Here is a 25,212-nt window from a genome sequence, read left to right as displayed (position 1 = left end):
AAAGCTTGACTGTCATCTCGTGCGAATTCTAATCAACCTTGTCCCAAGAGCCGGATCTGAAAGCACGCCTGTCAGGAGCTCTCAACAGGTGAAACTCTGGGCTTCTGCAATGAGTAACAAACACGCAACTTGCCACCTTGCAAATGGTGTCCACATCCATTTGGTGTCAATCTAGAACGATATCACCCAAAGCTCCAAGGCAGTGAGTTCCAAGTGTCAAATGAAAGGAAATCTGACAGGCTATACACATCAAACGCATATAGCACACCTTTTAGCATGAAGACATTGTAACAAATGCTTCTAGCATCATGTTATGCTCAAACAGCTATTGACGGTGGTAAGTGAAAAGCAATCAGTCTGTCAGAGCACACCAGCAGGGACATCTTGCACAGCAACCATAGTTGGCATGCAACACGCTGCACCACCATGGAAAAAAAAGGAAGAATGAAAGCTCCGTAGAGCTGAAATTAACGGCCGTATTCACAAATGCACGTCGACTCGGAGCTCCACCTCCACTCCTTGGAGCGGAGAATACAGCCGCTCCTCCACTCCAGGGCTGATTCATATTCATGAACACCCCTCGGCGTTTCCTCCGACAAGTTCTCCTCGAGAATACCTCCTCCACTCGAAGCCGCGCAAGTAGCGTATGGGGACGAGATTAAGGTGAACTGTTGGCCCGAAAACTGCGTACTCAAGTGTGTAACATGCACAGTTTTTCATGTCAAGTCTTCTAAACAACCCTCGACGTTAACAGCGCAGTGGAACTTGTTTTGTGGGCTGGATGAAAAAGGCGGCTATGAAAAATGGCCAAAAATGCTTTTGCATCTGGCAACAGCCGCTGCTGGTGACGTAGATTTTACGCAGAGCATGACGTAGGCTTCTAGAAATGGTGTGAATACTTCGGTTTATTTTTTTGGTGTCATATCTACGCTTGGCCTTTGCCGCATTGCCTTTTTGTTATTGCCGGGCTTTGACAGACATCAAAATATATTGCAGGAAAAAAAAGTAAAAGCCGCCAACTCCTATGAGCATGGCTCCATCATAGGGCTCAGATGGCTCAGGGGCGAGCGGTGAAAACACGCGTGCTGCTTCGCAGCGCGTTGCAGCTCATGCACACTGAATTCGATTCTCCAGAAGCAAATGCCGCGTGCGGTTTTCAAACAACTTGGGAGTCCTAATTGAAAACGTGCTTGAAAAGCAATGCCCTTCGTTGGCTGCGAATATCCCTCCGTAGAACGAGCACACCAACGCCCTCTCTCGACAGTGCCGCACTTCCGATGATGTACTACGTACCCTCAGGCGACGGGACAGCCATTGATGCGCGGGTTGCGGGATGCCCACAGTCCCACCGTGCCTCCGGTGCCCCCCAGCTTACTGCATGCAACACGCTGTTCCCCCACAAGTTCGCCGCCATCTGCAGAAGCGCGTAGGGCGAGCCACGAAGAATGCGCCGCCGCCGCTCGACTCCGGCCGCGGGCAAGCTCACCATTAATGGTCAAATCGCGCCTCAACTCTGCACTCGGTAGGCTCCGAAAAGTTGTCCATTTATCCAATGACGACTTGAAATGTTCCCACGCCCCACATGCGAATTGCAATGATGCGACGATCAACACAGCACAGACGACGGTGGCAGGGACGGCCGGAGGTTAGCCATGGCAGCATTCGTAAAACGATAGCGTGGCGGAAGTCCCAGGTAGCTGTCACTCTCAGTCGATGCTTTAGAGAAAGGTTCGGTGCATCCTCGTCGTATCCGCTTTCGTGAAAAGTTTCGTACACCGGCATAACGAATTCCAAACAGCAAGCGAGCGATGCGATGTCCGCCATGTTTACAAGCAGAGTGGCATTCGAGGAGCGGACAAGGTAGCGTCGTCACCGACTCGAGACTCTCGAGAGAGCTCATGTTTTCTCCGCCGCTGGAGCAGTGATTCCAGTGGAGGTTGCTTTCTGAAACGAAAAACAGGCTCCAAGGGCTGCTTGGAGTAGTAGAAGTTCGAGAGAAGGCATGTTTGTGAATACGGCGGTAAATCCTCTGATGGGCCACACCTACAGGCTCCCACTTCCTGGACAAAAAAAAAAATTAAGCACCTTGCTAAATTCCGGATACATGGCTGCATGTACCTGTGTGCTTGACCCTCAAGGTCCAGAGACAAAGGCCAAGAAGGTTGAATAACACAGGCCAGGTTCACTTTAGCTGCCCACTTGGGGACAACAACCAGACAATGAAACCATCATCCCAATGTCAGGGCAGCAGCTAACCATGTTTTATCTCCGCCACGGCAGCAAGTCACAACCACGTCACATTTTTTCCACAAGGTTAAGCGCGATCAAATACTTATGCTCACTATACACTGCATGAGATGAAGCCAAATAAAATGAAGGTGTCTCAATCGATGTTGCAAATTCAGCCCCACTAATGTGAACCAAAATTCATATAAGAAAGAACTTTCAGCGGCAAGCAAACAAGTGATACATTGAAAGCTCGTTAATTCAAACCTCATTAATTGAAACATAAATAATTCTAACTACACTACTTGGTCCGGCCAAACTTCATAGAGACCTGTGTACAAAAAGCCTGTTATTTTGAACGCGAGTCGGTTCCCGTATGGATAATTCAAACTGCGTGCCGCCGCGTCTTCTGGGCGGCTTGGCGCACAGCACGTGGTCAAAAAAAAAAAAAAGAACGCCGTCCCAAAAGACTGGCATATTTATAGGCTGCGCATGTCCAAAACGGGCACTGAAGGTGAAATCATGTGGAACCGTGGAAGAGTGGGTAAAGCCTAATTGGCGCCAAGACCGGCGCGGCGGCTGGCGGCGCTGCAGGTTAGGGGTTGGCGGCCACAGCAGTCTCCGAAACTCGCAACTAATTGCTCATTATTTCAAACTCTGTTAATTTGGAATACGGATAAGCACTGTCGAATCCCAGCCACTATCCATGAAAAGCTATAACCGGCGCCGCGCGCTACGAATTACGCGGGAAAACAAGCCAACTTCAAATGGTCTCTCTAGTTTTGCCTTCAGGCTCTTGCCTCTCTCTCTTCAAAGTGCAACTCACATGGAGCAAGACATGCTTGGCACTGCCCCGGTAGGCTGCCCGGATGCCCTTGTCGGTCGGGTGGAGCGGCACGCGGTACCCCCAAAGGTCGGCCATCTTGAATCGCTTGGCATGCCAGATGTGGGTCTCTAGCCAGACATGACGCCGCTGACGCCGCGCATACTCCGCGAGCAGGTTGCGTGGTCGGCGCCGATGCTTCCGGCTCGGACGCTTGCCTTTAGGAGGATCGGGCTGTGGCAAAGGAACAAGGTTGTCTCAAAAAAAAGCAAGGGTGCGCCTACTTGTCACAAATGCTTCAAAATGTGCTGCCGTATCCTGGAACAACAAGAAGCAGTAACCACTGTGCCGACACAGATACATATTATGCCGATCATGCTTACCTGGTTTATTTTTAAGTATTTTTCAGACAAGTCATGTAAGCATATGGCAAGTGCTCATTTGACTATTTTTATTATAGCACATATTCCTCAGTTCTGGAAAATGTTCATTTGCAGAAAACGTTCTAAGTTATCAAAGATGTTTAACAAATCAGGACAGTCCACTTATTGCATTCCTTATATGAAGCATACACCATTCTACTGGTGGCTGAAGGTAGTTTAATTTCATACCTTTCTTGCTCCCCTTGAAACAGATGCCTGCGTAATTACTGCTCTGTGATTAAAAATCCTATCAGCTGATAGTCAATGTATATGCGGCATGCCTCTCAGCATCATTTCGCCATTCTCCACTGGTAAACATGAACCAATTAATTTCTTGTGATGACAACAATGATGCAAGACTTGCTGCATTCGTTTCAGGTTCATACTGCTAGCAATGTGCAACATGTTCTTTAGCGCCAAATCGAAGCAGCCACCAATTAGCCTGCTTTTTCACTGTCACCATCAACCCCGCCAACAATGCCCCTAATACAACACTAAGCAACCTCACTAGACAAAAGCAAAGCATTTATACAGCTCTGTGCATAGGGTCACATTCATTTGCTGCAGGAAAATACTGAAACTTGGGACCTCTCTCCACTGCCAGTTTGAGGTAGTTGACCCCTAGAAGACTACAGCTTTTTGCTGTCTCCCATAGTATTTGAAGACAGTGCAGTAGCACTGCATTTCTCCTCACCCTCCCCTACTTCTCCCCCACCTTTCAACAAGGGGTTGAATCTTCAAGGGCGCCCAGAAAAATGTAGGAAAAAACATGGTGAGAATACTAAGCCTAGCGGCAACCAGTTCCACCTTGTTTCAAAGGAGATGCTCTTAGCATCAATCGATCCTCCAGTACACCTGTCCAGTATATACCTCACATATTCCTCATGGCTCACTCTCGAAACACAGTCGACATAAACAGATTACGGTTTCAACAACCAATGCCATGAAGACAAAACATTTACTAATGCTAACATTTAAACTGCATCACATAATGTATGAGCAGGTACCACCACCCCTGTTAGTGCAAAATGAATGCCGGAACGCCTCAAAATTGGTACCTGAATGGCTACAACATTTTTTTGGCAAATAAGAGAATGTTCTCAAGGTGTATATTAGTCCAAACTATGACCTCTTAATGATAAGACGATATTAGAGCCTCTGAAAAACATACAGTAAAACCTTGTTAATTCGAAGCCACTGGGACCACGAAAAATCTGAATTAACCAAACACACCAAAACATATGACTCGGGCAAAAAAAATGTGTTGAAGGAACGTGCTACTTTTATACGGCATACTTTTGATTACTTAAAGTCATCAGAGATGCTGGTTTGCCACGTCCGGTAGTTTGCAACTCCGAAGGACGTGTTCTCGAGTTGGTCAGCTAGATGAAACGTTTCAGAACTTCCACTGTGGCAAGCACTCAACCAAACTGCAAATAACGTTTAGCGAACTTCACTGACAGCAGGTGCTCGGGGAGGCTCGTCGGTGTCATTGTCGCTATTGTTGCTGTGCCTCTTCTTGATAATGCCAGCCTTCTCATCCTATGCACTAGTATTTGAGCACTTGCTCCAAAGTCTTATCAAAGAGCATTTCATTAGTCCATAACCTATGACGGAGGGATGAAGAGCGGACATTTCAAGCATTTGCGACTAATACATCTTTGCACAAAGCTAATCAATATTTCAAGAACATCACTCGGACAGGCTGCGGTGTTCCCTGCACACTAGCAATGACAAATACATTTCAGGAGACACGGTGAAACAGTTAGCACTGACCTCATATGCCAGATGATTACCAGGAAGTTTCATGACAAAGTCATAGCTATGACACAAGCACCTTACATACTTCGTGCCTCCTGCTAGAATCAGAGGAGGAGGAAAAATTTCACTTACAGAAGCTAGTCAACAATGTGGATGATAGAAAAAAGTCTGGCAGGCCATGACAGAGGAATGCAGTGAAATAACTTGATTGCAAAGGCACTCACTTCACTATAACTGAGCCATTTCAAAAACCTTTCATTTCGGGAACAGAACCTCACAACCACTGCAGCATAGTCCATCTTTGAACAGAGAGTGGCCACTTGAAATGCCCAAAACAAATCTCCACAAGTGCCCATCCTTTTGCTACATGCCTCGTGTGCAAGCTTGTCCCGTAGACGCTTGGGCAGCCGCCGCTTGTCGTGGCTCACAGCCCGCCTGCGCATATGCCGTGGAACTTGCTGTGAGATGAGCTTCGGATATTTGCGCTCAACGTCCTGCGCCAAGGATGCAATTTCGTCCGCTCGGCTCCCCAGGAAATGGAAGAGTTGCACCTCTGAAATTCAGAGAAATCATGCTCTGATGACCTGTCATCATCTTATGTTTCATTTTGACAGCAAACAAACGAGGCAAGTTGAATGACAAAACAAGACAATCTTTTTACGCTCATGAAGCAGCAACCACTAAGCTCCGATATTAGAACTGTTTAAGCTGGCTGGCTGGTGTACCAAAGCGAAAGACACACCAGACTACCTATAAGCCCAATCCTCATCTCACTGCAAAAAAAAATCCATTCAATGAGCTCATTTTGAGGAGGTACAAACACCTAATTTTTGGTTGGGCATTTTATTCTTTGTGATGACGTGTAAGACATTACAATGATGTTGACGTAGCATTAAACAATTTTACTGATATTTCTTCTCTCCCTTGTTTTGGTGTTATAACAGCCAAGTGATGGCTGTGCCATGAAAGTTCTGCATAGGTCATGTGAAGATGAAAGGCAGCAGTGTAAACACTCTATAGTTTTGACTCACTATAATGCTAAAAACAGCCTGCCTCAGAAGCCGGAATCACAATTAGTGAAGTAGCACCCATTAATTCAAAATTTTTTTCCTGCCTCAAGTGGCCCATACAAAATGTCACACCTTATTTGGTCGTTGAAACCGAAACAGGTGAGAAAAAAACAATCAAATTAATTAGTGCCTGCAGAAGAATGCTATGCGGTGTTCCACGTACAGTAATGTCTTACGCATCATCAATAAAAAGAATACATGCAACCAAAATCTAGTGCCTTATACTTCATTAAAGTTGCCACACAGTCCGCTCAACTCATTGGCTATCATGTCAAAGACTTTTTCCTCCATGAAGTAGTACATGGCAGTAAACACTTCCCTTCAAAACCCAAAATGTGCTTTGATTGCCACACCCCACCGAGCTGATCTTCCTGTCAAGAGGAAGCCAGTGAGGCACGCCACGGGAAGATTGCGGGTGAGGGAGAGAGTGGAAAGGGGACACTGAAGAGAGACAGTACAGAATAAACAGCTGGCAAGATCGGTATAGGATTCAGGGAAGTTGGGTTACCGCTGATCAAAGAACAAGTGGTATAAAAAAATCAAGCGGCAGTTAAGCTTGGCTAAGCACGGATATATACATGCACAAGCAGAGGCATCGCATACCTAAGCTTTGTTCAGTTTGCCTCTGCTTTGCCACATCTTGCTGTATCCAGCGAAGTATCTAACAAATGCTTTATGCTTTTATTAGGATGAAGAAGGCCTAATTGAGTTCTTTAGCAATTTTTCAGAGGGAATGAAGATGGCAACACTCAAAGCTGAAAATGTAGCAGCTCAGCACATGAAGAAACCCACTACCAAGATGGAGCAATGGCTCGTGAAGCTCTTTGCTTTGGCCAAGGTTGGAATCACACTTTATTTTTTTTTTTTTGAGTGAGTGTTTAAGTTTTACAAAGAGTTACAAGCTTGGAAAATAAATAATAAGGTTGTGCAGGGGGAGTGGTGAGCACTTGCCTAAGCTGGAAGTAGGAATGCAAGGTGCTCTTCTAAACCAGACAGCCATCATCATGCAATGATGGGCTGGACCAGTGGGACTCTGCTGCCCAAAATAAGCCATATGGGCAAGACAACTATACAGCTCATTCACACCACACTAATCCCTGAATGCCCAGAAATCCACCTTAGTGTGACTGAATGATGTTTCAGATCCAGGTCTGCTATACTTAGGCCATAGTGTATATCCAAGGGTACTGTTCACTTTTGGAAAGCATGGACAGCAGATTTGGAGTAAGTGTACAGTACACACTGCTGGATCGAGGGAAGATGAGAAAGTCCCTGGACAGCACACACTATCTAGAAGATCTCCAAAGTGGCACTGTCCAGCTGTTCAAAGTAGGGATCATTAGTAGAAGAGGGTTAGAAGGAAACAGGAACATATGAGCCGAGTAGCAGCACAGAGATCCGTGTATGAAAGACTACGCTACTGCATGGGCTGGGCAGCACAACAAATGCAGGATTGGGGTCACATTTCAGACCATGAATGCAACACGAGGGGAGTTGGAGACATGCGGGACACCAGATACCCAAAAGGCAATAGGAACAGCAACTGAAAATATATTTTATGAACGCTCAGCATTAGTTGTGAGCCACCTGTCTAAAATGGTGACTGTCATACATGTCCACTGCAGGAAGAAAATCCATCCTACTGATCTCCACCTCCTGTGCCAGCTTCCTATTCTCATCTGCCCACCTGGTTAAAGTGACCAAGTGTCCCGATTTAGGCAGAATATGTTGCTCTTTTGAGGGTGCGATCCCGCTGTACTGTCAGCATGCTTGAAGGATAGCATTTTGTCCCGCCTTCGCTACACTGGCTACAACCGCTTCACATAGTTATAATAAACCCGTTAAAATTACTGAAATCATGGAAGGAACAAGCCATAGTCATGCAACTCACAGAAAGGCTGCGCCCTCAAGTCACGTCTTTTCTCGATCTAGCTAGAGAAACTCTGTTGGCTAGCTAGCAAGCCGGAGTAAAAGCTAGGTCCAGACTCCCGAGTGTTCACCCACACTGTTCACGGCAACGTTGGTTCACGCCGTGTGCCTACGTTTTTTGGGTTACAATCCCTAAAAGGAATTGCAAGCCCAGCGAAAAACTAAGCAAGGAGTTCCGTTCCTAAAGAGAACGAAGTCAGAGCATGATGCCCGCTGCGAAAAATGTGGGGCATTGCCCACAGTGGACATTGACATTTTTAAACACATAGGCACCAAGAAGCACAAGCAGAATATGTCCACTGCTGTGTCTTCTGGTGTTAAGTTTTTCAGACAAGAACGTACCAGTGACACGGAGTTAAAACTTGCTTGCTGCTTCCAAAGGTGTGTTTGCATATCACACGATCACTCACATACAAAGCTTTCGTTCGATAGACTGCACCTCAAAACTTCTTGAGTAACTTTTCGACGAGAAGTTTGCCTGTGCACGCACGAAAGCCGAAGCGATTGCCTTCAACGTATCTGCTCTTTCTGCCGCAGAAAAGTTGAAGGCCGAACTCCATGACGCAAAATTCATCTCTGACTTTTGTGACACGTCGAACCACAAAGATTTGAAAGTATTTCCAATAATGGTCCACTGCTTCACCTCTGCTGCAAAAGTGGAAGCGAAGTTGCTGGAGATCGACACCTTGCCAGGTGAGACTTCGAACATGGTGAGCCAGTACATCATAAATGCACAGGAAGTCAACAACATCGCACCGAAGCTGGTTGTGTTCAGCGCTGGCAATATGAACTGCAACTTCAGCGGTGCTGTGCGGAATGGCAAGAACAATGTCTTCTCAAGAATGCAAGATGCTTTGGCTCAAAAGATAACTGGGATTGGTTGTGCAGCACACATTGTGCACGATACCATCCAGACTGCTGCTGACTGTCTGCCGCTTAAAACTGAAGCTGTGATCGTTAAACTCTACTCATACTTTTACATTTATACAGTGCAGGTGGAGTCATTCAAGGAGTTTTGTGACTTCGCATCTGTAGAATACCAGCGGCTTCTGGGCTACAGCAGCTGAAAGAGACTCAAGGACTGCCATCAAAATTCACAAGGCTCTGAACCAGCTGTAGACCAAACTCCAAGAGAGGCTTCATCACACATTTCTGCCATCAGGTGTGCGTTCCAGAATAACATCGCTTAAGGAACTAGGAGAAGTTACAAGAGGTTCGGCAGCAGAAGTTGCAAGGAAGTTCTACCAGACCTGCACATCACACCTCGAGAGATGGTGCAACCCAGCTGTCTCTTGTGGGCCTCTCTTGAGTCAGCACCGCTTTGGGATGATGTGCAAAGGAGTGAACAACTCATAACTTCAGAGTCCAGTGACATCAGTCTCGACGAGTATCGTTTACTTGACGAAGCCTGCAATGTTGCATATTACGTCATGACTGAAAAACTAGACGAATGGAAGAGCCAGAAGAAGCTACTTTGGAAACGGTGGAATGAATGTGCTTCAGTACCTCGAGACGAATGATGTGCCTTGGACAACATAAGGGCAATTGTTGAGTACTACATGTGCTTGCAGAGAACAAATGCACCCGTGGAGAAGGCGTTTTCTTTGATGAATAAGTTGTGGTCTACAGAGAAGATGCAGCTTCAAGTGATGGCACTTAAACAATGTTGCTGCTAAAAATAAATGTGCACATGACATGTCAAAAGTACCACACACACACGTGCAAAAATGAAGGGCTGCTCAAGAAGTTACATTCAAGCCAGAAGTATTAGATGCGCCAGCTAGGTAAAGCTGAATGAAGAGAAAGAAGAATGGTGTAGATAGGAAAAATAAAAAGTGTATATCTAAACCAGATGCCCTGAGATTCAGATCCCGCTTTTCCCATATCCCGCTTTGGTGTCCAGAAATATGGTCACTTTACACCTGTTCTAAACGGATGTTATTTGAATAGAAAATAATAGTATTCATACCACGTGGAAACTTCATGTCGTCCAGATCCGGGGAGCCTTCGAGACGAGGCTTCTTGGACATCCCGCTAGCCCCGTCGTCGTCAGCGACACGCTGGAACGAGAAGAATCGCAGAGACATTACGCGAACGTAACTTCATACGAGGAATAATTTTTAAAAACGATGGCCTCTCTAGACACTGTCGAGATGAAATTCCTACGAGGTTGCTTAACGCCGCAGTGATCACACAGCGCAAAATGCTCGTAGGTTTTCGGTGCGTGCCGCATTCACTCACCTTTTCAGGCTTCCCCGAAGAAATCTGGCCTCCGTCATCACCGACAGTAAGGCCCGGCTCAGTCTTTTCGCCATTGACATTACCCGGCGCATATGCGACATTTTTATAATAATCTGCCGGTTGTTCCATTCCTGCCGGCATTTCAGGCGACCGCTTCTTAGATTACTCGACTAACTCGACTTTAGGCCCAAATAACAATTTCCAGGCTACTGTAAATGCCCGCATTACAGATTATTTCTGTTCACACTGGTTAATGATAAAGCGATGAAGTGTCTAAATAAGAAAGTGATGCGACAGCAAACACGTGCACCACGAGCAAGTACGCCGCCGCCATTTTCAGTGTGTATGTGATGAGAGAGAGGGAAAACTGCTTTTTGACAGTTTCGGTTTCGGAATTGAGCCAGCATCCCAGCATCTCTCATCTGTCAGGAGTTTTTGAACCACAGCACTTTACTCCAGCGACGCCAGATGACACCACAGCTGCCTTTTGCTAGGGGCTTTACTTTTGCTAGAAACTCTTATGCGCGGGCGTTTTTTGCTCTTCCAGAGGTGGAAGCAGGCTCGAACATTTTGGAGCAGCTTTGGGAGCAGAATAAAGCCGTTTTGGAGCAGTTTTGCAGCAACAAAACAAGTTTTGGAGCACGTTTGTAAGGTCAAATGCCTTTGATAATTGCAGTTCTCTTTTTCTGAAATACAAAATCTCCAATCTGATTCCCTTTTACGCAAGTTCAATGCCTTTCCAACTAATTCACACTCATATATGACAAAACAAAAGGCCAAAGATTTAAGGATATATAATAAAACACAGATTGGCCATATTAGCAACAACTTGGAACAGACTAGCAGAAATCGGAACGCTTGCTGGTGCACTTCCCAGACAACACACCAACTCCTGACGTCCCGTTTAAACCCCTACATCCCACATCCTAACAGGGTAATCCGCAGGACGTCCCTGAAAGCTTATTCTGGGCTATGTTCGAACCTCCAAAGAAGGATTTCCGTGGGACGTTCCATTTACTTGTCCTTTTATAAGATCATGCTACATAGATTCCAAAGCAGATGTAAGGGATCATGCACCCTGTCGCTCGAAAGCGAGTAAACAAGAACCATACAAATTCGGTTGAAATATAAAAAAACAAGACATATACTGGTCATCGCTATAACTATAGAAATTGGCGCCGTCCCTGCTACGATACTCAACAGAATTGCTAACTAAATTTCAGTTGCGCTTTTCCTGTTTGGGGGTTGCAACTGATTATTCATTGTGGTTTTTCAGAGCATATGAACTGCGAATGAAGCTCATAACTCCATTAGCTGATGCATGGGAATTGGTTCCTTTGAAAAATATATAAAAGGCGGTCACGAAATATGCTGCATTACATGCAGCCTACCATGATATATGAGAGGTAAGGTTCAATGTGAATTGTGTTCGCAAAAAGGGCATACGTCATTTGTGACAGTTAAACGTGGCGCCCAACCATAACGGGATACAACCAATACAACTTCGTGGCGCACTAGCACATGGCGCCCAACTTCTCCGTATGACACAAACCAGCTCTAACTAATGGCTTTATTTTTACTGTCGACAAAGAAATGAAAAGGCTCATTTAACAGAATGTGGCATGGGATCTTGGTTAATTGTACTGCTAACAAAATATATAACTATTCAAGATATTATTTTATAGCTTTGCACATATGCAGTCTATTGCTTGCACTTATCAGGACACCCTTATTGTGGAGTATATATAGAAGTGCTTGAGAAGTGTGGTGATCTCAAAATTGTCACTCTATTCTTTGCAAAATGTATGTGCGTAAGTTCTGTGTTTCCCGCTGTGTTTATTGTGCATAGTATGCGACACCCAGTATGTGCATGCAGTGTTCAACGCCCCCGATATTGATTTGCACATGGGCTCCATCGAGTACGGAAAATGTTTTTTAGCCAAATATATGTCTTGAACCGTTAGTTCAACACAAAATAATTATAACTGGAAATGTTGAGAATGGTTAACTTCAGTGTAGTGGCCTTTCCCGTTAAAATTCAACTGTGCCTCCAATTCATCCCTGCCTTAAATTTCCCAATACAAATTAAAGATGGCAACTTGAGTCTGCTCATAACACCAACATGAGCTGAGATTTTGAGAACTGGAAACAAACGATTTTTGAAAGACAACATATAATTGCATGCTTCTTACGAGGCCTCTGCAAGACAGGGCCTAGAATAGCAAGCAGAGAAAAATCCCCTAAACAATGTCTCAATAATCTCCCAAAATACCCCGAACATATCCCACCTTATTTCATTTGAGATGTTTTGGGAACTTGCCTAGGACATCCGAATCTCCCATAATCGGAATCCCTGAGACGTATGTGTTGTCTGGGTTCATAACTGAACACATAGTCTGACTTAATGCGTTTACCTATTTTGAATGATAGATTGAAAGGTCGAGTTTTACCATTTTGGTGCACTCTAGAGAGATACTTTGAAGTCCATATTAATGGGCACATTTCCGCTTCCCATCTTGTGCATATCTATTTTATTTAGAATACACCTCAAAGCCCCCAGACATGGGCATTATGATCCTATATATGCCTGGACTGATAAATTCCGGAGCACTGGTTATTTTGTCTGCCAAGAAGGCACCTTCAGACCACGATAACGCGCCATGACAAGCTTGGTACCAGTGCCACTCCCGTGCTTTTTGTCAACCATGAGACCACAGACGACTGCAGCACGACCTCGATCGTCTTATCTACTTGTAAATATGGCGGAGGTCTAAAGGAGTGGAAGCAGGCTCGAGCAATTGGATCAGCTTTGGGTAGCCTTTGCATCCTTCAGATTTCTTCACTGCCTCCTGCAAATAGTTCACCATTCTTTGCTCAAGCAATGCTGGGGCTCATTTTTAATACATTGGCGATAGGCTCTGTATGCCTTCCCAAAACTCTCGAGAAGCTACCTAACTGCTCACAGTAGTTTGCGCTACCTGCTTCGCTTCTCTCCACTGGCGATTCAAAAGGCTCTCAAGAGAGTAGGTGCTACGTCACCAGTGCAATTATCTACAATCGCTGGTGGCTCATACTAAATTTAATTGCCAACAAATATGATCTATGCTTCCTTCCCTTACAAAAATTTCATTTGTATTAAGTGCGGTGCAAGATGCCTTTGTCCCTGGTAGTGACATTGTTCCCGTGATCTGCTAAATTTGATGGTAGAACATCAAGGCAGTCGGTTTGGTGCAGAATGGAGAAATAGGAGATGCACTTTCACCCCTGCAACGGTAGTGGGCAAAAGGTGGCTAGAAGGTTAGCGCAGACCAAATGGCGTTGTAGCTGCAACAGCAAATTTGCAGTTCTAACTGCAAGGTTCCCCTAGCCTTGAAACAGATGTATTAGCCCTATAAGCATAAAACTTTTCTGAATGCTCTGCAAAATTTACGACTTCAGACACGTATAGCTGATATTGTACAGAAAAAGTTCACTCCCTAAACAAATTGGTCCAACTCGTTGCTATGTGCAATGTGTTGCTTATCAGGAGCCCGTGAATGGATATTTAAAATTCGACAACCGTTTCCACATACTTCTCAAGCATTGGTACCAAGGCCGATCATGTGCAAGCGATTGAGCGAACTCAGCAGCGAGCGATAACAGAGCGAAAATCGCGTTTTCGCTTGCATGAGAAACGGGTTTTGCTACATTCTTATGCCCGCTACCTGGTACGCCTTTTGTTCGCGGTTTCGGGCTCTGCTATGCGTGAGTCATTCAGCCCAGCGAGGCGCAATCTAAAGTTGCACCTCGAGGAGCAGAGCTTACGCTCTATAATGAACATTCAGTATAACACATCATGCAGTTCTAGAATGCAGTCACCAGTATTATAGTAGGGGTAGGGCATTCCACAGGTCAACATGAAACTGCAGGACTGAACCCACCCACCATTCAAACGAAAAACAAGGTACCCATGTAGCAACAACACATACCCATGCAGTAAAATCTGTAAGACATCTGCCCATAGCACACTAAATGGACGTACAACACAAGTCCACAAATAATGCAGAATTATAGTCCAAACTAAATTCAAGCTCCACATAGAATGCAGAGCTGTCCTGCAGTGATGGTGAAAGCAAAAGCATAAGTTATTTATTGACAAAATGAACACAATACCTTAGAACCATCACAAACAAGTGGACCAACACACAGCAGCTGTCGCACCCTTTTTATTCACATGTCCTAAGCCCTTTAAAAGGGGGGCTCGCGGAACTCAAAAGTCACTTCCTTGCCCGTGAGTTTCTTGTACACAGCTGCAAACGTGTCCGTCTGAAAGAGGCAAACAAGATGGGTAAAACAGGTTCAACGAATGTTGAATGCACAATGAACACACCTAGGGCACAAGTGTGGCCATCAGAAAAAAATTAGAGTGACTAGGAAATGAATCAGAGGATCATTTTCCCAAGTAGCGTTTCATCACAGTGACCACCACTCGAGTGTAAACAGCCAGCTGCATCAGCATAACTCACTGCTGCATTATATGGACTAAGCATTCGACTCTCGTTTCACAGAACTCAAGACCATGCAGTTTCTGCAAAGAATATTTGCAGCAAAAGCAAATTCCCCATAGCAAGAACATTTACTAGACCCAAACTGTTATGGGGTCTGGACTATAATGGGGTGGGTACCCACGGCCCTCAGCCATGGATGTGTCGAACCCCTTTCTGGGCCCGTGGAAGTGGTGGGGGACCCCTTGACAGGGACTGCTTGAGTGGACTGCAGCTGCAGTTCTCGTCAAGGCTAAACTGGCCTCTAAAAATGCGCACTTGATATGCTAGCTCACTGCGGCAGGCAGAGAACGCGGGCAAGAGGCGTCATGTTGACGTGGTATGCGTGCCGCTAGAAGAAATTATAGACTCCTCACAACATCATGTCACTCGCTCGTCATACACCCAAGGCGCTTATGCATTGCAGCCCCGTCCTGCAGTGCAGCAGCCAGAGCGCGAGTTTCACCGAAATTAGCATCAACAATTGCAACATGCAACAACATGCAATTAGCAAGCAGTCTTCTCGCGTCTTATTTACTTTGAGTAAAATATATTCAAGTTTTTATCCCTCTGCTTTCACACGAAGACCATCTAGCCAGGCTAAAGTCATCAAGCACCTTCGAGACAAAGACACAAAGATTAGTAAACTGATCAGCAAAGGGTACCATAATGACAACATTGTTGAAAACCTTCCCTGCCACAATGCTTGCGGCGAGTGACGAAAAAGGAAAAAAATTCTGATGGCCGTGCACCAGCCCTGGGCTCGTATTCTGAGTTCGTGTCATTTTTGCCGTTTTCGGCCTCGGCTGATTGGTGAAACGCCGGCATCCCCCCACCAAACAGACAACACATAGTGAAGGTGAAAACGATAAAAAATCGTAATACCGGTCTGTGGACGAAGTGCTGCATTCCAACCACAGACTCAACTAATAAAAAATGGCTTTTATAACCTACGATAAAGAAATGTGTGGGCATTGTCAGTGCTGCCCAATGTTCAGCACTTCGCCCAACCATCGTACACTTCAAACCGATGCTAACCAATCCTTCTACTGTAGAATCAAGGGCTTCGGTTAGGGGGCAAGAAAATGTCAAAATTCAATAATAAAATTTAGCGGTAAAATGTTTTTTTTTTTCCCCCTCGGCACGGTGTTTTAAGACCCTGAATACTGTGCTGGAGTTCTCAGGTTCGATCCCGATTGCCGGCTGCTGCGTTTCGATGGAGGCGAAACAGAGAGGTGTCAGTGTGCGATGTCAGTGTACGTTAAAGATCCCCAGGTGGTCGAAATTACTCTGTAGCCCACCACTACGGCTCCTTTCTCTCTCCACTTTCACACCCATCTTCCTCATTTCCCGTATGGCGCAGTTTAGGTGTCCACAGAGCAAGTGTGACATACTGCGCCTTTCCTTTCCTGTGAACCAATTATTATTATTGTGTTGGACAACAGCCAGCACGAGTTTTCTTTCAGTGCCATTTCCACAAATACGGCAACAAACACCCATAAAATAGCCCAGCCCAAAGCAGGATAGCCAGATGCTCTGCCTAAGCTGCACAAATGCCACACTAAGAGCATGAGCATTCATTCTATCCACTGCTCTCCACTTGCAATGAGCATAACAATAAGATCCACAAGCAGCCTAAAATATTGAAAGCTCAAAATTTTTAATTGAACTAGAGAGGAATAAAACCAGACGAAAGCGAAGCCAAGGACCGCATGCTGCAAAACCAGGGGCCAATAGCATATTAAAAGCAAAACTCCTGCAATGGCTCAGCGCAAACAGAAATGGGAGTGAATTTGAAGCTCAGAATGCAAAAATCAAACCTCACGTGCAACATACAAAAGGGAACAGAGGAAAATAACGCAACCGAACCTTTTTTAGTTTTGGTTTATGCATACTAGAAGGTGCGTGCTGCAAGCTGCTAGCCAAGACTTATTTCTGCGATAATTTCAGTGGCATTGCTTGATCAGGTGCAACTACAGGCAAGTTGCAGTTAGCCTAATTTTTTTTTAAGCCCTTAAACAAGCCGCTCTTTGTTTTCGTTTTGGTTGGCTTTCTTTTCAAACTGAAATGCCTTTCATAACCACACAAAGCTCTATGGAGGAGGTCACATTCCTGCACATTACATGCAAAGCAGCAGCATTGGTCTGGCTATGGTGAAATATACCGCAACTCTGCCTAAACAAATCTTGGCTCCTGTGGCAGAAAATTCACAGCATATGAGCGGCATGGAACTTTGGTTAGGATTGTGTTCTTAGAAGTCATTTTGTTATGTGGCTCTGGCAACAGGCATATTCACTGAACTTTAGATGTCGCACCTGCCTTCTTTCATTTTATAGGAACTTTCTCTGCAGGAAGAACTTTCTAAGAGTAGATGAAAAGTTCTGAGAAGACTGCACAAACGAACTGGTGAAATAATAAACAGGCCAATGTACTCTTGCACCAGCTACATCAACCATGCCCACATGCGGTTTATTGAGAATTCCATGAAATCTCAGCCTGAAATGTGTATGAAGCGAATGTGTATGTGAATGAACTACACACACAGTGAATGTATATGTAGTCGACCACTGGCCTATAGCATTCATTCTACACTGGAATGCAGTGAGCTACACCGGTAAAAACTCTGCACTGTGTGCCCTAAAGCAACACACCACTTACACTATAAAACCTCCCGCACTACTGAAATTACATCATTGTTTTTCCCATATTCCGCACAGAAAAAGCTCAAGGAACTTGCTATGCTTATATCACAATCAGAGTTTCCAAATTAACTCCAGTAACAGCTTTCTGTGCCTTTACAAAAGCAACTCATGCATCCCATACAAAAGGAAGGTATAGGGGATTAAAGAAGCATAATTTTGCTTAGATCGACAAAAAGACTGCCACAGTTGACTCAAACGTGCATCTTTCTAGACATTCTATGACCCTCCAGAACTGTCACGTGCACTAGTATTGAGAGTGACCAGCTCTGTATTTTCCATGCCTTGACATTGTCTACCACAATCATGAATAGTAATAGGGCTTAAGAGCATGTGGACGACAGCCAATATGGCATTAACTGGTTTTGAAGATGTTCTGAGTCCTCTACAACACTAGGTTAGAGGGGAAAAAAATCAAATAAACCAGTGTTGTGGACAAGGGTAAATGGCAATTTGGTTGACCAACGAGCAAGCGGTGCTATTGTCACAAGCAATAAAACAATGTTTTTCTTTTTGCCATCAAATACACTTGGAAGGGCTAAACAGACCAATAAGCTGGATACCACAAAAAATACACATGATGTTTCATGACAGCAGCATGTAAATCTTGTAAAATTAGGACTATGCGGCTGTTGTAGCAGAAAAGCCTCGCGCAGCCAGAGTTCAAAGCCAGGAAGCACCGGATTACAAGTTTTATGCTTTGGTTTATCTAGTTTAGCTTCCAGGAGACACTGGCTATGAAGAAGGCCAAAGAGGAGGGCTCAGGAAATTTTAACCACCTGGGAGTTCTTTGTTGTGTACAGACATTGTGCAGCACACAGGCACCTTACTTGTTTGCCTCCATTGAAAAGTAGCTACTATTGAGCCCCCAACTAGAGTTCAGAAATCTTGTGCCCTAACCACTGAGCTATCGTGGTGAGGTACGATGTTAATGAAAGAGCGTGGATTTTAATTTAAAAAATGCCCTAAAGTGACCCAGGGTATGAGGGCTGCTGTAGTGGAGGGCTGTGGAGATTTTGAGACTCTGAAGTTCCAATTATTGTGCACCAACATTGGCCAACACATAGCTGCTTGCTCTATCGAAAAGTATCTACCACGATCAGAATCGAAGTCACATCCGTGGGATCAGCGGTCGAGAGAAGTTTCATAGCCAACCTTCACCATAAGCACAGCCACCAGCTCGAACAAATTCAAAATGCCTACTCAGTCATACCTTGACATACCCGCCACAAAAGTGTGCTGTTTATCAGTCTTGCTTTGCTGCACTGAAAATGGATACAAGCTACTTTGGTTTACAGCTTTCAAATGCAAGACATTCTCACAGGGGAAAGCATTCCTAAGTGGTGTTATCTATTGTGCCAATGACCAATGGTGGACGGACGTAGGCCTTATCATGAAGTGTGGTAGGAAAGGCCTGGAGACAGCTTGGGTCTGGTACATTACTGATTAAGTATCAGTACTGAAACCATCCAAATCCTTCTGAAGATGAATGACAGCTGCCACAGACGGAGTCATGAGACAAAAGGGTTTCGCATGCATCTCTGACAAAGCAAGACAAACGGCCAAAACATGCAAAGATATTTAAAATAACACATGCTGACCTGAAGAAAAATTCAGAACAGGCTGCTAGCAAACAGAATGCTTGCGTGTGCACTTCATAGCTGGACATCATGTTTGGCCAAAAGGTTTTGCCTGACAGATTCAAACGTGTAGTCTACCACTCTGATGCGCTCAAGCAGTGCCACTTGACTGCAGTTTACATCAATGAGCAGCACATTTCTGTTCTCTACTTTGTGCATATCCTTTTTGATCTTATGCCCCTGTAGATAAATTCCCAAGAGCTGGTCAGTATTGCCTTCAGGAAGGATAGACAGCCCTCAAATATAGCCTTTTCATCCTTTAGCTCCTTTAATTCACTTTTCTAGTGATATGCACCTTCAGCACACCAACCCATAACGCTTAAGAACATGCATCAGGGGTGGAAGCGGGCTCGAGCATTTTGGAGCAACGAAACAAGAGTTTTGGAACATTTGAATTATGTTTTGGAGCACATTTCTAAGGTCAAACACCTTTGATAATTGAAGAGGGAGAGTGTTCGGACCATTCGAAATTTTGCACATTGTACACAATGCACTCTGAACAGGGAATTTGCGAATTCGTTATTACCGAGATTTTACTGTATATGCTGTCGGACTGTTGGATGTGCTGCAGCTAGACTGAGAACATGTCGCTTTGGATGAGACATGCGACTTAGGCAGTGCGCTGCAGTACTCGATCCTCAACGCGCACTCGCTAGGTGCTTTCATTTTTAATACACTATTGATTTGGCTTCATTTAAAGGCCAGCAATGGCTGCGACAACGAATAAAAAAAAAAAAAGGGGGGGGGGGGGGGGGGGGGGCGGCAAACAAAATGGCAAGTCGCGCTGGCCAATGGGAAGCGCGAGACGAGGGGCTCGCTTCGCGAGCGCGCACTCCAGCCAATCAGTGATCTGGAAACAGATTTTGGAAACCCCGCAGCGGTGGTCATTCTGCTCGAGTGACGCGATTTGGAGATGCCGCAAAAAATGCGCACAAAGAAATAGCTTCAAAACAAGCCCAACATGGCGGTGGCCAGCCAGCTGCTTCACCCGCGGTGTGCGAACAAATTTCACCTATTTTGGGTCATTTCAAAGCACCTGTGATGTTTCAAAAGTAGATTTTATCATATTTCTAGACCGAGTAAAGTGTTGATATTTTAAAGGCTAGTGCTCAAAGGTGCAACCATTCTGAAAATGTGTTTCTCTCAAAACAGAGTTTTCGACCATTTTTGACCAGTTTAAAACCCGCGTCCCCCCTTTACAAGCAGTGTCCCCACTGATAAAAAGGGAACAGCGCAAAAAGAGGGCACTGCGAGGAACAAACAATATAGGCGCCTGTTTTCTGTCTAGCAATGTTAAGCCAACTAGCCTGCAAAAGCACCCTCGTATTCTCACTGACATGGCTAGATGTTCATGCGGCGGTGTGCAGTCCACTCTCAAACCCTTTCGTGGAGAAGCTTATGAACAGCTAGCCTTTTCTAGCTCTGTTCAGCCTACTGGCCACTGTGCTGTCACCAAGAAGGCAGGAGCTCAAATGCAACATGCCCGTTTCCAGTGCTCCAAGTTGGCAGACAGATTTGAAACCGAAGGTGTTGCGTCCTGAGTTGCACTGACACTTGACAGTCACACAGGGTTCGAGTAGCAACAGGAAGCCCACAAACATCCCCAGACCACAGCAGCCATGAGCAGTGCATCGCGACCTTGACAGCTGTTACATTTTACAAAACAAAAAGTTAGGTGGACAAGTCGTTTAACAAAGTTTTTTCAGCACAGGTCTGCATGACAAAAAACTTTGTAAACCAATCCCATATTTAGGCAAGCGCTAAGTTGCTGAAACGGCATCACTGTCGAGTTCTGCTGTTTCTCCATTCCCGAGGCTTTCTCTCACCCGACCACGGTCGTCATGCTAGACATGCAGTGCAAGTACACTGGCCCCAACAGTCGCAGAGTCAATCCCTTCTGCCTAAGCCCTTGTGAAGTTTTAAAGGCGAAAAAATCCAGCCAAGCGTAGTGCATAACTTCCCTGTTGCTACAGCAGATGCAAGATGGTTTAGAGAAAATAAAATGGCGATACCTCAGCTGAAATCAGAAGGCAAAAATTGGCCATGATGGAATGTGCAATGAATAACCAATATATGTGGAGGTATGGAAAAAACAGTGGCATTGGAGACAAGCAGACAGACACGGTTAGGAAATCGGTGGCAATGACAGGGTTGCACAGATGGTGTGGGACAGATTATCTTAAGCCACACTGCGTATAAAAAGTTTATATGCCAGGTCATATTCATAAATTATTCCAATGTGTTCGGGGAAATTCCTTAAGTCATAAGGAAGCAATTATTAGTAAGCCCCACCCAAGTGTACATATGTCAACAAAAGAAAGCTATACAGCAGTCGGAAAAGGTTCACAATTAAAAGAAATAATAAAAATATCGACCTGGCATGGGGTTTGACCCAGAGACCACCACCACCACCTCTATATGTGATGCAGTCACTCCAGCAACTGAGCTAATCGGAAGGATAGGAGATTGCAGGGTTGAGATTGGATTAGATTCCAAGAATACAACTGCGCCAACGTGATCACTGAGCAGACATCTAAGTGCTTTTGCCACAACAAAGCAGTTTTGTTTCGTGAAGCCTCCGACTAAGCAACACACCAACTCAAAAGACTTCTCAGCAAGGGAATGTTCAACAAATCTTCCAAGACAAAAGACAGTGACGTGGGCAAATCATGCAAGCTGCAGCAACCAAGATCCTCTGACCAGCTGTGTGGTAACAAGATACCACAACTAAAAGACCATGAAGAGGCTGTTATGTTGTAGGAGCGGCAGTAGCACAGTTGGATGGCACCAATGACTGCGCACTGCAGGACTATGAAAGTGATTTGAATGATAAACACCCAGTGACAGCAGTGAATGATTGCTCTGCTGGGCTTGAGATAAGCATTCACATGGCTTACTAAACACAACACTTGTCCTCCTGTCCGCCAACATTACTAGAGCCATTTTTTTTTTTTTTTGCTGTTAGCTTTTCAAATTTTTTGCGGGTTGGCAGCCAACCCAGATTTAAGTAAATTTGGCATTCAAATCAAACAAGCACTACTCACAAGACAGTCTTGGGACAACACAAGAGTAACCTGGGTGTGTAAAAATCCTCCAGAGATGAATGCAACCAACAGTAGTAAGCTGCACTGCGTGCAGTAATTCCAAGTAGCTTGCATATCCAACATCAAGTAGCAGAGTACGGCCCTTGAGATGCTCCTGACAACTACCAGCCGCATAACAAAAATTTGCCATACAGCGCCGTACCTTGTGCTCAATGTTGGTCTGCTGACTGCGCTCGAGGTGGACCTTGATGAGGCGGCTGCCGTCGAGACGCACTCGCACCCGCTTGCCGACAATCTCGGCAGGGAAGACGAGGTCTTCAAGCAGCGCGTCGTGCACAGCAGTGAGTGTGCGCGAGCGCGGCCTCTTCTGGCGCTGGCGTGTTTTGCGTGTTGGCTTAGGCAGGATGTTGCGCTTGGCCAGGAAGACCACATACTGGCCACTGTACTTCTTCTCCAGCTCCCGCACCAGCCGGGCCTGAATGCGCTGGTACGCCTTCAACTGGGGCACGGGAACGTAGATCAGGATGGCCTGCAGAGGCAAGGAAGCCATTTGATGAGCAAAGGATATGCCAATGAAAATGGTGTTAGGGGAACTGCAGTCATCATTTTGCCCCAAGAACACCGACGGCTTTTAAAACAGGTAGACAAACTCGACGCGTCTTGGCTTCAGCCCGACACACATGCAAATAGACCCTCCAAATTCAAAACATGTCTTCACGATGACTGGCTGTAGAGTGAAACAGAGCATTAAAGCATTTACAGCATGATTTCACCCAAAATAATGTGGGTAAGACTAGAAGACAGGGACAAGGGCAATAGATTGAGATCTTTGGGAATGAACCCCACCCCCTCCAAGCATGTCAGGGAACGCAGCCCAACCACTTTTGCTCTGCAGTCCACAGGAACCGTTCCACCTTTAAGCGCAACACCTGGAATACCCTGTGACACTGTGTCGTCTACCACTACCTCTGCATCCGACAAGAAAATTTATATAGGAAGGGACAACACTGGGGCTTTGCCAGCAGTGAACAAATTACAAAGCTATGGCCCGGCAATAAAAACTGAATGTCCTAAAATGCTTACCATTTTCCAGTTCATGTTCACATTCAAAAATGAAGTGACAACCCTACTTCAGCACTTCAGTAATTCTGTATCTATGCACATGGCCCCAAAGTAGCACCATTCATCGCAGAACACTGCAACAATGAGCAGGTGCACAACTGTTTAGCCCACATTTGTCACCTATTGGCTGGTACACTGGATACATGCGTGTTCATAGCACACCTCAAACCAAAGTTCCTTAAACATCATGCATTTCATTTGACTTTGAGAATACAGGATACCTCACAATGCCCATGCCTCGTCACCAAGTTCAGGTAGTATCACTCAGAAGGTGAAGAGCAAATTTGCCCAATAAAGAGCAACACAGTGCTATTTTAGTCTATGGTACATCACATTTGAGAATTTTTACCCAATTAGCACTGTCACAGGACCTGCATACAAAAAGTAGGGAAGGAACTTTCCCTCATCAGCACAATTTGCGACCAATTGCAAGTGCCAACCCGTTTAAAACCCAGCATTGCCGGCTACACACGGCCAATAATATCAAGTGCGTCTCTACTGCACAGCAGCCTTCAGAAAAAAATTAGAGTGCATAACGTGTTTGCGATCAGCACAGTGTCACTCATCACGTGGTTCATCACTAGGCTGCAGATGGCAACGACAGACGCTCAGGTTGTCAAGATACCTTCGAGGCGCCCCATTCTCATAGTGTGTTTCTGGTATTTGGGCTTCTTACCTTCTTTCCGTTAACTTCAACGAGCTTGGCCTCAACGATATGCAACTCTCGGAGCTGTGCTTTTAGGTCACTGTTCATCTCCAGCTCGAGGAGGGTCTGCAAAGACATGAGCAGGCGACGGTCAGTTCACTAACGTAACACCGGACAAGCGAAGTCAGCGATCAGATAAATGCCGGAAAGATGGCCTTACTTGGGAGATGCCCGCCTCGAAGGCGTCCACCTTCTCGCCCTGGGGCTTTATAATCTTCACGTTTTGCGAATACATCTGAAAACAAAGCAAGACAGATGTCGGTAAAGGCGGAATTGCCGCGATCTACACAGCGCTAGATGTGTCACTGAGTTTGCGGCCTCCAAAACATTTGTCGCGCTGTCACCTGCACGACTTAACAGCAGCGAATGAATCTAGCACTTTTTTTTAACGCATTCGAAAGGAACCGATCGCTTTTAGCGCGCCGGCCAAGATACGGCGGTAAACGAATGCATGCACCTCGCAAGCGAATCAACTTTCATCAATGAAAATAATAGCCGATCCCAACCTCTGCGCCGCAAATATAAAAGCTGCGGCTCTCGCTTGTTTATATCAGTTCGAATTTACCCAAATTATCGAGTAATCATTCTTAAATCAGTCATTTAACCAAGTCACAAACGTGCAACGAAATACTACCTTGGGCGCTTGCGCCGGAAAAAGGAAGTCGCCACGTTTAACCCTCGGCACCAGCGTTGTGGGGAAAAGAGAAATGTGCCCTAGGTAGCGCTACCAGTTTTCTACTTTGGTTTTGTAAACCGTGGGGTGGCGCCAGCTGACACTTTAACTCGGAAGCTGATGCTACAGCATCACCATATGAACAAAAAAAAAAAAAAGCAGAAGCGTGACGACATCAAGGGGTGCGTCGGTCACGTGGTTAGCATGACGTCACCGCTGCCGTAAATTTGTGGCGTCGGGAGTAAACACGCCCTGGCAAACACGCAATCGCGGGCGTTTTGCGGGAACTTTCCGTTCAGCATGTTGTGCTGCGCAGTCACTGATCGCCTCAAA

General features: G+C 45.4%; 2 protein-coding genes and 1 pseudogene across 3 annotated transcripts in view; 1 reads left to right on the top strand and 2 right to left on the bottom strand.

Moving 5' to 3' along the window:
* The window catches only part of Pop1 (POP1 ribonuclease P/MRP subunit), a 32,154-nt gene extending 21,323 nt beyond the window's left edge, over positions 1 to 10,831 (bottom strand). The window contains exons 1-4 of the mRNA XM_084578172.1: positions 10,473 to 10,831; positions 10,201 to 10,291; positions 5,604 to 5,785; positions 3,053 to 3,283 (exon numbers count right to left, since the gene is read on the bottom strand). Coding sequence (XP_084434298.1) covers positions 3,053 to 3,283; positions 5,604 to 5,785; positions 10,201 to 10,291; positions 10,473 to 10,613 — 645 coding nt within the window. The 5' untranslated portion in view covers positions 10,614 to 10,831. The remainder of the gene's footprint in view (positions 1 to 3,052; positions 3,284 to 5,603; positions 5,786 to 10,200; positions 10,292 to 10,472) is intronic.
* LOC146178349 (uncharacterized) lies at positions 7,036 to 8,928 on the top strand (annotated as a pseudogene).
* A 3,830-nt stretch (positions 10,832 to 14,661) lies between the features above and the next one.
* RpS7 (ribosomal protein S7) lies at positions 14,662 to 24,912 on the bottom strand. Of its 2 annotated transcripts, none has more exons than XM_084578169.1 (5): positions 24,841 to 24,912; positions 24,367 to 24,441; positions 24,177 to 24,272; positions 22,581 to 22,907; positions 14,662 to 14,777 (listed from the first exon to the last, which is right to left on the bottom strand). In XM_084578169.1, the coding sequence occupies exons 2-5, from the start codon at positions 24,439 to 24,441 to the stop codon at positions 14,700 to 14,702; spliced, it is 576 nt and encodes a 191-aa protein (XP_084434295.1). In that variant the 5' UTR covers positions 24,841 to 24,912; the 3' UTR covers positions 14,662 to 14,699. The 2 variants fall into 2 exon arrangements, with proteins under 2 accessions (XP_084434295.1, XP_084434294.1); XM_084578168.1 differs by lacking the exon at positions 24,841 to 24,912 and adding an exon at positions 24,713 to 24,838.
* Positions 24,913 to 25,212: the final 300 nt, after the last annotated feature.

This window comes from Amblyomma maculatum, chromosome 9 (genome assembly GCF_055883805.1).
Source record: "Amblyomma maculatum isolate TAMU_Amacu chromosome 9, ASM5588380v1, whole genome shotgun sequence".
NCBI lineage: Eukaryota > Metazoa > Arthropoda > Arachnida > Ixodida > Ixodidae > Amblyomma > Amblyomma maculatum.
This window is presented reverse-complemented; position numbering and strand designations above follow the sequence as displayed.